Source organism: Protopterus annectens, chromosome 1.part1 (genome assembly GCF_019279795.1).
Source record: "Protopterus annectens isolate FY-2018-M chromosome 1.part1, PAN1.0, whole genome shotgun sequence".
Taxonomy (NCBI): Eukaryota; Metazoa; Chordata; order Ceratodontiformes; family Protopteridae; genus Protopterus; species Protopterus annectens.
In genome coordinates, this window is record NC_056726.1 from 563786634 (window position 1) to 563800151 (window position 13518).

Below are 13518 nucleotides of genomic sequence, written 5' to 3' on the forward strand. Positions count from 1 at the left end.
CATAGGTATGGAGCATTGATTTCCCATGTTGGTAATGACCAGGTCTAGGATATTGGAGCCCCTGGTGGGACTATGGATTAGTTGATCCAGGGCATTGGAATTTATGAATTCCAAGAACCATTGTGCAAAGGTGTTGGGACATGAGTAGTTTTCCCAGTTAATGGCAGGGTAGTTAAAATCACCCAGTATTAGGGTGTTTGGTTCTATCTTAATATTTTCCAGTATGTTTAGAAAGGTGTAGTGAGAATCTTGGGGTATGGTGGGGATCTGTAGCAAGCTACAATTTGGATTGCAGTCTTACCTAGTGTTAGTTGCACTTGGAGAATTTCAGACACATTGTGTTGGCCAACTAGCCTGGTGGTGTGAATATCCTTGGTGAATATTGACACTCCTCCACCTTTAGTGTTTCGGTCCTGGTTTGGTGGCTGAAAAGTGTGGTAAGAGTTGTAGCCTGGTATTGCAGGGGTGCTCTCTGGAGCCTTGAACCAGGTCTCAGTTACTGCACAGATATCGATGTTCTCCATTTTAGGAGTGCCTCGAGAGAGTGCATTTTGAGGTTTAGACTTCTAGCATTGAGTAGCATTACCTTCAGATTTTGCATGCTTGTACCTGTTACGGTGGTGGTTTTGTCCTTTGAAGTTTGCCTAAAAAGGCACTATAGGGTGGCAAGAGACTTAGCCAGTAACCTGAATCCCAGGGCGACAGGTGCAGACCATCTCTGGCAAAGCATCGTGGTCTGTCAATCATGTCATCCCAGGCAGACAGATACTGGATCCCCTTTGAATGACACCATAAGCTTAGCCAATTGTTGAAGTCAATCATTTTATCCTTATATTGTGGTATCATTCTGGGCGAAGGCAGGATGCTACTCAGGGCTAGGGTCATACCTGCCTGGGCCACATGATCCAAGAGCTCTTCCATGTCTCTTTTCATGTAGTCCAGGGAGGTACGTCTCAAGTCATTCACTCCAACATGGACAATGACAGAGTCATATCTGTACTTGTTGTGGAGTGACTTGAGTGCATGCGTTATGTGGTGGATCCTGGCACCCGACAGGCAGCTGACTGTAATTTTCTCCTTATTCAACCTGGTGAGAGGGACATCAGTGTGCCGGACTATAGAGTCACCTATGACTAAAGTGTTAGGTAAATTGTCTTGCCTTAGGGGCTGTTGCTGGGTGGCACACTGGTGTTGTGAACTATGTGACACATTGGTTGTGATTGGTGTTTGTTTGCATTTCAGCTTCAGAGGTCCTTGTTGCTTGGGCAGGTTAATGTTAAGGGCCTCCGCATATGTGGGTTTAGTGTTGCTATGTGTGGGTGTTGATGGTGTGGGTATTGAAGGGTTATGAGTTGCTTGAGGTGTAGTGCAGGTGTTAACCTTCTCCTCTTGACTGTTTAGCACAATCTTGGGTGGAGAGCTTTGCTTCCATTTTGGCTATGTAAGTGCATCTCTCACAGGTTGTAGTGTTGGGTGGTAGGAGGAGAGGGTTGTATGTGTACATGAGGTAATTGCTGCATTGCCCCAGTATGCCCAGATTCACCAGGTGGACAGGAGAAATCACCGGAAGCTGACCCTTGGACATGCCTGTTTAGATGCTTTTTTTTGTAAAGTATAAGAGCTGTTTTCCTTTACCTTTGCAAGGTACTTTGCAATTATAGGCTGTTTAGTGCTTATGATTAATTTCTTCTTATTGACAAGGAAGGTTGAGTGCTTGTATCAGTTTCAGGCTTCCTAGTGCTTTCCAGCAGGTTCTAGAGCAAGTGCTAGTCACAGGGGCTCAGATTTTAGTGCTACTACTGAGAAACCAGCTAGTTCTAAGGGAAAATTTGAAGAGCAGACTTTCTGGCACCTGGAATAGTTTAACTGTAGCGTCACAGTGCTGCACGAGGCGAAAAATGTGCAAACACACGCATTTTTAAGCCAGAAAGTTGAAAGGGATAGAAATCAAACCAAAAAGGCTAATAAAATTACAATTTCAGAGTTGGAAACCACTCCTCTAGTGTTAGATAGGCAGTACAATGCTCACCACTCCCACTGGTAAGCAGTAGGACTTCCCTCCTGAGGCAAGCAAAGCCTGGGATATGGACTGGCTAGGAAAGGTGGGAAACGAGCAAACATGATAGTATTTTTTTGTTAAAACAGGCTAAACAATGCAGTAATACAGTAAATAAACACAGAAAAGGCTAACACACTTTAGTGTGTAGTCCTAAACAGTAAATGCAATTAAAACTCTACAAAATTAGCAATTTAAAACTTTTTAAATTAAGCAAGGCAAGTGCACAAATGAAAAACGATTTAAGAGGCAGTAATACAGCAGAATAAGTAGCTAGTCTACATATACAGAAAAGTCTATATATACAGAAAAGCAGCTAAAACACACAAACAATTCAGATGCAGTGCAACCTAGAGCACTTGAGTTGTAGCAATATTAAGGCAATTACAGTTATAATAAATGCTTTAAAATATACTCTATATTTCCAAAATGTTTGAGAAGCACAGTCAGAACACAAGGAGATTCAGGCAATTTTTTTTTTTTGAAAGGGAAAAAAGGAGAAACAGAAGGCCTTCTCAGATGTTCTCTCTGTATTAGGTAGAATGCGCTAATGACACTAGACTGGGAGGAGTGTCCCAGATCAAATTTACAGAATGGGCGGGCAACTGCAAAGCCACCAAGTATAACAACAAGACACGGACAGAGAGGGAGGGTGGGAACCTATACTAAAGCTATTAGCCTACACTCTTTAGACAGTAAACACTACAGAAAGCCACAAAATGAAAGTTTTTAAACAGATAAAGGAGCAAAAAGACTCTACAGAATGCTTTTAACTGCAAACAAATCAGTTACCCGTGCAGATTAGTTAATAGCAATAAAATGCACAAAAACTATGCAGCAGGCAATAAAAAGTGCTATATATAAATTGCTAGAAACAATAATCGGTATAAATAATAAAAAAAACAGGATACTTATATATCTCAGATCAGAGTTGTAGTCAACACCCTCATCCACACTGCTCAGTGTGTATAGACTTAGTGATTGCTGAAGAGCCTTGTTGCCATTTATCAGCTTTGTAGGACTTTTAAAGTTGTGAAAGTTTCTTTTAAGTGCCTCAGCATAAGACAATCTGTGTGTGTAAGAGTGGTATGTGTGAAGGAATATAGTGAGGGTATTCTCAATAATCTCATTCTATATGCGAGGTGTTGGCCTCTAAGAAAGTTATTTATTTAGATCTCTCACATACTGTGCTATTTTAATGATTGACTGGTTCTTTAAGAAAATGAGAAAATTACTACATTGTATTAGGATGCTCATATCTACCAAGATGGCCACAAGTACTGTAAAAGGGGTGGCTGTTAAGAATTAAGGATTGTGTTTTAACAGGGGACTCCTGGGGTAGTTTCTGGGGTTAGTCCAGGATCATAAATTATCTGAGAGCCCACATTCTATCTCTCAGTAATCATCTTGGGATCAGTGTTTCTGTTTTGCTCCTGGTGAGAGAAGAAGCACAAGGACTTTATTTCCTGAAGACTGCAGATCACCAGAAAGCTTGATAACTGCTTCATAAGTATTAAATCTAAGAGGCACCAGAAGCAAGAGGCTCACACCACAAAAAACATTTATTGCACAAACCCACAAACAAATAATACAGATAAGCACTTTTGTTACAAATACTTAGAGATTTCATCAGATTAATACAGAAAATGAAGCTTTCAGCTTGAATACTATGGTAACTCTGAAACCTGTGCTTGGAGCATGCCCTTTATTACATTGATTAATTGTTTTGAAATGTTATTGGCTGTTACTTTTTTAAGAACTATTGAATGAGTTCAATGTTACACATATATATTATACACACACACACACACACACATACACATATAAGTATATATATATATGTGTGTGTGTGTGTGTGTGTATATATATATATATATATATATATATATATGTATATATATATATATATATATATATATATATATATATATATATATATATATATATATATATGGGATAGGACAATATTAACATAACAGACTGTTATTGTTGTTGTTGGTTGCAATGAAATAGAAACTTTGAATGCAGTATACAATTCAAAGAAAATTAACAGTGAGGTAAGAAAGTAGATTTAAGGAACTTATAGAAAAACTGCATGAGTATTTACATGAAGATAGGTGGGAAGTGGAACATTGCAGAAATGCAGAAGAGGTAGCTCGGATGACTAGGTAAAAGTCAAAGATGTGATTCAAAGATCAAGATCTGCAAAGGCAGATGCATTCTCCTTTATTGTCTAAGGAGGGATGTAACAGAAGAACAAAGATTATTGAAGAGGAATGAGAAAGACATGAAGAGACTGGTGGAGGGTCATATAAAGAACAGGATGGAAAGAAATGGTTAAAATGTGAATAGTCAACAAAAAGGTTAGAGGAAGACAATTTGCAGTCCCCCACACCCCCCTTACTTTATTATTCTCACTCCGTGATCGCACTACAGTGGGGAAAAGGGAATATTCCGTTATCTGCACTGTACCATGATCTCAACAGGAGTTTCCTTAGTTGTATATCAACATTATACATTGATGTACAACTAATGGCACATGCAAACTGCATGTTTTTTTTTTCTTTACAGAAAGTGCATTTTTGACAAAATGCACTTTTGCTACAGTGTGTTCAATAAAGTACGGTTCAATGAACCATACTTTCGACAATACAAATAGGACCTATATATATATATATATATATATATATATATATATATATATATATGTATATTTCTATATATCTATGTACATACATATATTTATAGGTATACCTATATATGTGTGTGTGTGTGTGTGTGTGTGTGTGTGTGTGTGTGTGTGTGTGTGTATATATATATATATATATATATATATATATATATATATATATATATACATATAAATATATACACACACACACACACATGCACATCCATGGTGACTTGGTGACTTTGTTGGTAAATATAAACTGAGCAAACTGCCTCATGTTGGATAAGCCACAGCAAGGAAATGTGGTGCATTATGACAGAGAATTAAATAAAGCAAAAATAGAAAATAAATTAAAGAAATATTAAAAAGGATTTCATTATGCATATTTTATATGGTTTATTATTTTTCTTAAAAACAATTTAAATATTTTTCCATGCAGGCACTGCTACATGGTATAACAAATGCGTGTGATGTTGCAAAGCATCATTTGAACAAGGACAAGAACAGATACAATAATGCTATTCCGTGTAAGTAACTCTTTACTAAAAAGACTTTCACAGAAAAATCAAAACGTAACCTAAATTTAGGAAGGAATAACATGCACATGAGCAACTGTGAGCATGAGTACACACACACACACACACACACACACACACACACACACACACACACACACACACACACACACACACACATACATATGAGTAGTGTGCAAACATATCTTAACACACACAAACAGCATTAAATAACTAGCATTTCTTCTTATTATGAAGAAGAACTTGAAACAGGAAAACAATATCTGTTAACAAAGTCAAAATGAAAACTTCAGAAACCACAGTTATGACTTTAAACATTCAGAAGCAAAATATCTCCTGTTTCCTAAATATCTTACTATCCATATAGAATATCTATAGATCAGATAGGTTTACAGTGGAATTTATTTTACAGTGTGGTACAGAATACTAAAGTATAATTTCAGATGAAGGATATTTGGTTGCACCTGTCCTATAACACTAGACCCATCTGTGCTTTTGGGAGGAGTTATCAATTCATTCTGTGTGTGACTTTGTAGCCTTTGAGCTTAATTTTCAACAATCCTATTAGTTTTATATGGTCTATCATCTTTCAGATTTTATATTTTAGTGTCAGATATTATATCAACACTATTAATGTGATGCCATTTTCCAAAATTCAGACCTTTATGTTGAACCAAGGACCAATAATATGATGGTGATGACGATACAATTAATTTAATAAATAATAGATCAAGTTAGAGTGTGGAATGGAGCCATGATTGCTGGTTACTTTAAATAACTTTCTATGAGTTAAAGTAGTTGACATGTATTATGCTCTTTGTTCATAAATATTTTTCATGATGTTTGACTTGCTTTTGTAATGTGATCGAATATCTGCATGATGGAGGTAAATACTTCATGGATCATAGGATCATAGGAAGTTACTAGGCTAATGGCCCTAGGAACCTTACAAGCCTAGCCAAGTTCTACCCTTGTTTCCACAATCAGCACCTATTGTCCCTCTCCAAGAGAGATACAGGTGGAACCCCCAGGGTGAATTTATGGTTACCCATCCAATCATCAGATTGCATTTGAAGAGGGCCATGTTTTTGTCTTTTAATATTTAATTTTATTCATAACATTACTTAAAATTTCAGTCAGGTTTCTGGATTATTCTGCAGATTTTGCACATTCACAGTTATGTACAACAATTCTTTTGGTTTAGGAATATCCAAGATGGCTGCACACTGATTAAAATGTTGACGTTAGTTCTCTTAATATGAATCTGGACACTGTAAAAAAATGACCAGTGAATCTGTTAGTTTGGGTGAAATTTGGTTACTAACTGCTAAATACACGTCTTGGATGCCAAAAAAGGAAAAACATTAGAGAATCTTGCAGAAAATCAACCAGAAAAGGAAAAAAAGAAAACTGTGAATAGAATGAAACTTGCAGCTGTTCAGCAAAATGCAGTATGACTTTTATCTCTGGTACAAGAGATTATTACAAGTAATTCAGAGGAAAAAATAAATCAACATGCTCAGAAGTGTTTAAAGTAAATGGAACACTGGAGGAATATGTCAAAGTCAAACAACAAAAGACTTGAAAAAATAGAAGCTTGAACTAGCTATTCAGATGAATGGATAAATCCTTAAATATTAGGAGATGAAATGAGGAAAAGGCTGTCTGAACATAAAGCTTATTCAGAAGAGCTTTTACAAAAATAGTAGTTAGAATACAGGACATGCAGAGATAACCTGAGACTTAATAATGTACCTAAGAAGCTGGAAAGAGCAGATATCATTACATTTATGAAAGTACAAAAAAAAAAAAAAAAAAGCAAGTGGACTGGTATTTCACAGTAGGATCTGTTAATTGAGACAGGACATTGTGTGTATGTTCCAAATGTGGCCATGATAAAGCAGCCAAGACCCACAGCAGTAAAGATGCAGTCATTCCAGCAGAAATATTAACTTTTGACTGGTATTCTACAGCAGGATTTGTTAATTGAGACAGTACATTGTCTGTATGCTCCAAACCGTTCCATGATAAAGCAGAAAACACCCACAGTAGTAAATTTACAATCATTCCAGCAGAAACAGTTACTCCTGACAAAGCTATGGTAGAGTTTAAAAGTGTTAAACATTGAGGACAGCAGAGTGTTTGTGGATAATGATTATTTACTGTACACCAGGCAGAAACGAAGAAAGACTATATCAAGAATCAGTGAATGTTGTGAGGAAGGTATTATCTTTTTCCTAAAGGATCAAAGAAATTTTTGATACAGATCAGGCTAAAAAAGAAATAAAATAAAAGTTTACCAACAAAGTCTGAGACAGTAAATATAAAGAGACTTTGCCAATGAAGTATTTCCCATTGCTCCAAATGAACATGTTTGCAAGACAGAAAAAAATGACAAAATCTAACTAGAAGAATCAGTTGTATGTTTGACTTCAACCAGATACTAGTGCTGAGAGATGGAAATGATGAGGAAGATGACTAGCAACACTGGAAATAGTGAATAAATTAGAGAATATAAAGGATCAATCCCCTTGGATATACAGGAAAAGATATGCGAAATATGACATTGTAAGAAAAAAATGGCTCATAAAGAATTGAATTTTCTTGCCTAATATTATACTAATTGGGAGAATTGTAAAGCATATATCTTACTTTATGTCATAACTCATTAGAAAGACACTGAAAGGAATGAAGAAGTAAGTATAAATAAAACAGTTTTGTTCTTATTCATATTTGTATAAAATATAATGGCTTCTGCAGATCACCAGGGATTGGAGCCCCTACACTTCATTTGCCTAAAACATCTTGTTAAAAATCAGGGGGGCACACCACCACCACCTGAATATTTATATATATGTCTCTATATATATATATATATATATATATATATATATATATATATATATATATATATATATATATATATATATATTTGGGGGAAATTCTCCCCAAAATGGAATCACTATTAACACAACTTGCTCAAGCTGATTTCCAACGGAGGAACTCCAACTGTTAGTGACTTGAAGCTCAGGCAGTCAAAGCTCAGGTATTCAAACTATGCCCACCAGTAAGATAATCAAGGTAATGATGTAAATTTCACGCTTTATTAAAAAGCAGTTATGTACAGTGTGCATTCAGGGATATTTTAAATGAGAGATGGGGGTGTCCTATCAGTGACTGCTGTATATGTTAAAGGTATTAAAGCAACCATTTTTCTTAGTTGTAATACATACAGGCTTTATACTATAAAAAATAAAGACCTGACTGAAGCAAGTTTAAGTAAATATAGTGTTGTGATCTAGGATGGGGGTACAAAAGTATATTGACTATATTTTATATAGAATGGAAATAATAATTTTACCTGTTTTTATGTGGGTGGTTATCTACAGCCATGATCTTGGTTCAAGTTGTAAACAAGGGGGTTTAAAGTAAATATAAATATGTTTGACAAATAAAACAAAATGATGGAATGCATGGAAAATGGTAAGATTCCTGCATTTACAAAATTATTAGTTTTCCTTAGCAGATGCTCTCAGTGGGAGTCACAAAGTGTGCATGTGCAGGCAATAGTGAATTTTACAAAGATTACTTCATGCATCTGCAAAGTTACTGGATTCCCCCCTCTCCCCCAACTGCTGACTGTTTTTAGTTAGGGATGTGTTGTTTGCAGTTGTAAGCAATTAATCTTTAGAGCAATGCCTCTCAACTTCTTAATGCAAGAAATCTAGAAAAAGCCTGAGAAAATGGGGGGACAAAGGCCCCAAAACAAGGGCAGAGTCTCTAAATATTGCTCTTATAAACTTATAAAGTTGCTAAAGTAACAAGGTTTATATTAACATACATTTTATGAAGGATATAAAGGCTGAAATGCAAATGTATGTCATTATTTGGTGACTTCAGTCTTTAGATCATCCCAGTGATTTGCCAAAAAAACACAAATTTTATGAGGAACAGACCAAAAATATGAGACAAAAATCTGGACATTCTGTGAAAATCTGGACAGATGAGAGGTATGTTTAGAGCTCTGAACACTCTCTGCAGAAAGGAAGACAAGATCTATAGTGCAATTGACATTTAAAGGTACAGTGGCAAGCATGTTCAGTAAAAAATAAGTGAATTTTGAAACTGTTGGAAGTGAATGTTATGCAACTAGTTGCCTTCCTTACAGCCTAAATACTTATATGAATTTAAAATATCAGTGCATATTCAATTTATTTATTTATAGGAAACTGGTGTACATTTTCTTAGGGCTCAATGTTTACTAAAAGGAAATAGGCTGACGGGAATACAGATAAGAAAAGAACTGACGGCAATCAGATAAGACATCAATCAGTATAAGTGGGAACACAGGCTTTAATATGTACTTTAGCATGAGTAAGTTTAATTTAAGATTAGGTAATGCTGGTGGGTGCATCTATCAATTTGGGCAGTTACTCTTATCTGGAAGGTAAACTTCATTTACTGAAGTTTTTTTTTGTGTGTGTGCATATTTTAAGTTAAAAGAGAATGGGGTGTTTCTGACACTGTATTTAGCTTTTTGTTTGAGTGTTTTCATTGAAACAAAAAGTCTTGAAAAAATATGATATAGACTGAAATGTTGATCAGAAGAAGCTAATGAATACAAGATCAGCCTGCCAAACAGTGTGTACATGTAAGTGAAATATTGGAAGTACACACTCAAAAGAACTCTCATGTATAAAAAGTTGGGATAATATCCTTTTATCATAATGGCTACCCTGTTGATATTATCATAGAATATGCGTAGCCTTGCAGGTATGCACAAAAAGCAAAAAGTATTGAATTATATTAAGAAATGTAGAGTGCAAATAGTAGAATTGCAGAAGAAACATTTGGATAGAAATAAGCATGTGACTTTGACAGATAAAGGATTTCTGGACATTCAGCAAGATATCTGGGACAAAGCAGCAGTTACAGATGAGGGTGAAAAAGACAGTAATGGTAGACCAGATTTGTAGTAGTAAGGGACTATTGTTAGGTGGAGGAGAATTACTATAGCATGTATTTAAATTTCACAAAAACTGCTATTATGGAGCTTAAGAAAATTTTGGGAGGAATAAGCAACTTTCAGCAAGGAAGATTATTTATAGGTTGGGGTGGAATTAGATTTACAATACCAAGGATGTATCAGGGGGACCAAAAGGGAAAATACAACAAAACAGAGCATATTTCTAAAGATATATATATATATATATATATATATATATATATATATATATATATATATATATGTATAAGAATATTTGGAATGGAATATGTGAATTCCTAGTAGGAACTCAAACTATGCATATTAGTCCTCATGGTAGAATAACTGATTGAATGGAAATCATATTTCACAGAAGCACTTTATTTAATTGAAAGCTTTAACACTCATAACACTGATAGAATCTACAATAAAAACATAGTGTAATGAAGTAAAATGAGATACGGGTGAGTTTCTACTTACCTGTAAAAAAGAGGGATTTAAGGAATGGGTAGTGGAAATGATTCTAGAGTTAATGAAAACTGAAACATATTCAGTCAGGATAGCCAGTGACAGGTATACAATAAAAATGGAGTTTAATAACAGGGTAGAAAGGAGAGAGAAGAAGATATGGCAAAGAAGTAATAGGAATTATTTAGAAGCGTTGACAAAGTTTAAAATATTCCAAAATAAAGGAAATCTCACAGAAGAACAAGAGGAAGAAATGCAGAATGCTAAAGGGAAAATAAGGGAATACAGTAGACTCCTTCTTATCCAGACTCACTGGGACAGGACTTTAGCCTGGTTAAACAAATGGCTAGCTAATGAGTAAACGCATAAAAAATAGTATTTATAGGCTAGAAATTAGCTAGAATAACATGATTTGTGTTAGTATGCATTTTTCCAATAGATATGAAGTGTAAAACTCAAATATCTGTTATTATTTAGCCCAGAGGAGGTGGAAGTGTTGAATCTTCTCTCTTCGTCTTTTGCTTGCGCTATAGCAGAAATTTGATGGCTGGTTAAAGAGAGGCCAGATAAGGGGGAGTCTACTGCATTTGTATAATATGTATGAATTTAGAAAGGTTGATTTTATGCAGCTGTTTAAATAACTCAATAGCACAGAATCTATAAGCAGAATGAATCAGACAACAGAAAGTAGAAAGGTTGTTACCAAACATAGAAAGCCTATGACAAGAGAAGTAACCACAGATTCTATACAGGCATTAGAGACATTTTAGAAATTGTATGAAAATTTATATAAAGCGGAAGAATGTGAAATCAAGAAAGGCACACATGGTAATAGTCATGGAGGACTTTAATTATGCCATCGTTATAGGAAGATGATGCCCAAAATTTAATAGCTAAGATAGGAAGATATGAGATAAAAAAGGGTCATGTTAACAATCAACAGGGAAGTCTCCAGGAATAGACAGTATCCCTGTGGAAGTTTGGAAGTTGGGATGAAAGATGGTGATAAAGATCTGGAAAGATTTGTTTAACAGTATTTTAAAATGGGGAGTGCCAGCATTTTGGAAGAAAGCTATGGGGGTTGTTTTACTTAAAGTGGCAAGGACCCTTCAGTCCCATTTCAATTTTAAAACATGATCATAAAATGTTTGTGCCTATGCTCATTAAAAGAATACACGTTTTGCCAAAATTGATAGACATAAAGCAGTATGGTTTTGTGGAGGGGAGGCAAACATTTGACAACATTAACAGAATAACAATAATCCAGAGAGAAGCAGAATGTAAGAAAATGCCAGTATTTATAATGGGTCTTGATAAAGAGAAAACATTTCATAGAGTCAAGAATTATGATTGGAGGACTCCTCAACAACAAGCTATGTTTGAACAGAGAAACCAAGCAGGAATGACCCTTTTCCCTTTGTTGTTTGCTTTATATTTAGAGCCACTGACAAAGAAAATAAGAGACTCACAAATTCAAGAATATAACTGTTATGGTAATCAAACAAAGTTAGCATTAATTGTAGTTGCTAGTGTTTTGTATTTGATAAATCTGGAAAGGGGCATTTTGGTGTTATGGCATATTTTGAAAAAGTTTGAAGTCTTTTAGGGATATAAAATTAATGAAAATAAAAAAAGCCATCACTATAAACTATTTACCCACACATGAATTGATTGAACAATATTGATATTTATGTGGACATGATAAGATGGAATATTTAGGTGTGTGGATTAAAATTATCCTGTTATGGAACCTATGAATACATCAGAAGAGACCAAGATAAAAAATTAATAAAAAAGTATGAAACTTAAAGCTCTTGGTTATGAATGTGGATAGTATGATACACACAGTTAAAATATTTTAGTCCCATTAGTTATATATACAGGTCAAGCATATTTTTATCAACCAAAGGAGAACTTGTCAAAAACAATTAATAAAGAGTTTTAGGAATTTATTTTGAGAGGAAGAGGGCAAGAGTTAAGAGGGATAAATTGATTATCCCCATAGAACAAGGTGGTTTGGGATTTGCTGATTTCAATGGATACTTTAAAGCTATGCAGTTATGGGTATACATTCCAGGGGTTCGTGTTAGGCAAGGTGTTGGTCTCTCCAGTCAATTTTTTAAATTCATCCCTCTTCTGAATATTACTGTAGGAAAATCACCTAACTTATTCACTATTTCTCTATCAGTACTTAGAAGGTTCCAGTTTTTGATAATAAATTTTTTGACCTCCAAAGCATCAATACTAAATGTAGTTATGAAACTCAACCTAAATCTTTGATTATTTGTTATGTTAGGTGTATTAAGTTAGTTCATATTATTCAATTCAGTTAGATTAGAGTTGACACTGTTGACTAGTCTTTTTTACCTAATTCTTCCTTTAAGGATTGGTTTGCATGTCCCATTACTTCTTTTACTTTGAACTTTCATAGTCAGTTCTAGAATTAGTTGGTTTGGATAACCCCTTTTTAAAAACATATATCATAAATTCTTGCATTCTTCTAAGAAGTCATTTTCTAGTGATACCATTCTTGCTGCCCTGAACAACTGTCCCGTTATAACAGACTTTTTTGTTGGTAAGGTTGTAAGCTGATAAAAGTACAGAAATGTGTTAGAGTATGTTTTTTTCTATTAACCTTGTTGTATATCTCAGCTGACTTCTGTCTTTCTTGAGTTCGACATCTACATATGTTATGGTCTCTGTGTCAAAGTTACTTGTAAAATGTAAAAAGTGTGTCATGTTATTTAAATAGTGCAACAGTTCTGTAGATGCAATTTTGTTACCCCTCAGGATAATAAAAATA

General features: G+C 34.9%; 1 protein-coding gene across 2 annotated transcripts in view; it reads left to right on the forward strand.

Annotated features, from left to right (window-relative positions):
• Positions 1-13518, forward strand: part of LOC122806395 (receptor-type tyrosine-protein phosphatase U-like) — a 1549454-nt gene that overhangs the window by 1082939 nt on the left and 452997 nt on the right. For both annotated transcript variants that reach the window (XM_044076762.1, XM_044076771.1), the window contains one exon: positions 5167-5254. In XM_044076762.1, coding sequence (XP_043932697.1) covers positions 5167-5254 — 88 coding nt within the window. The remainder of the gene's footprint in view (positions 1-5166; positions 5255-13518) is intronic.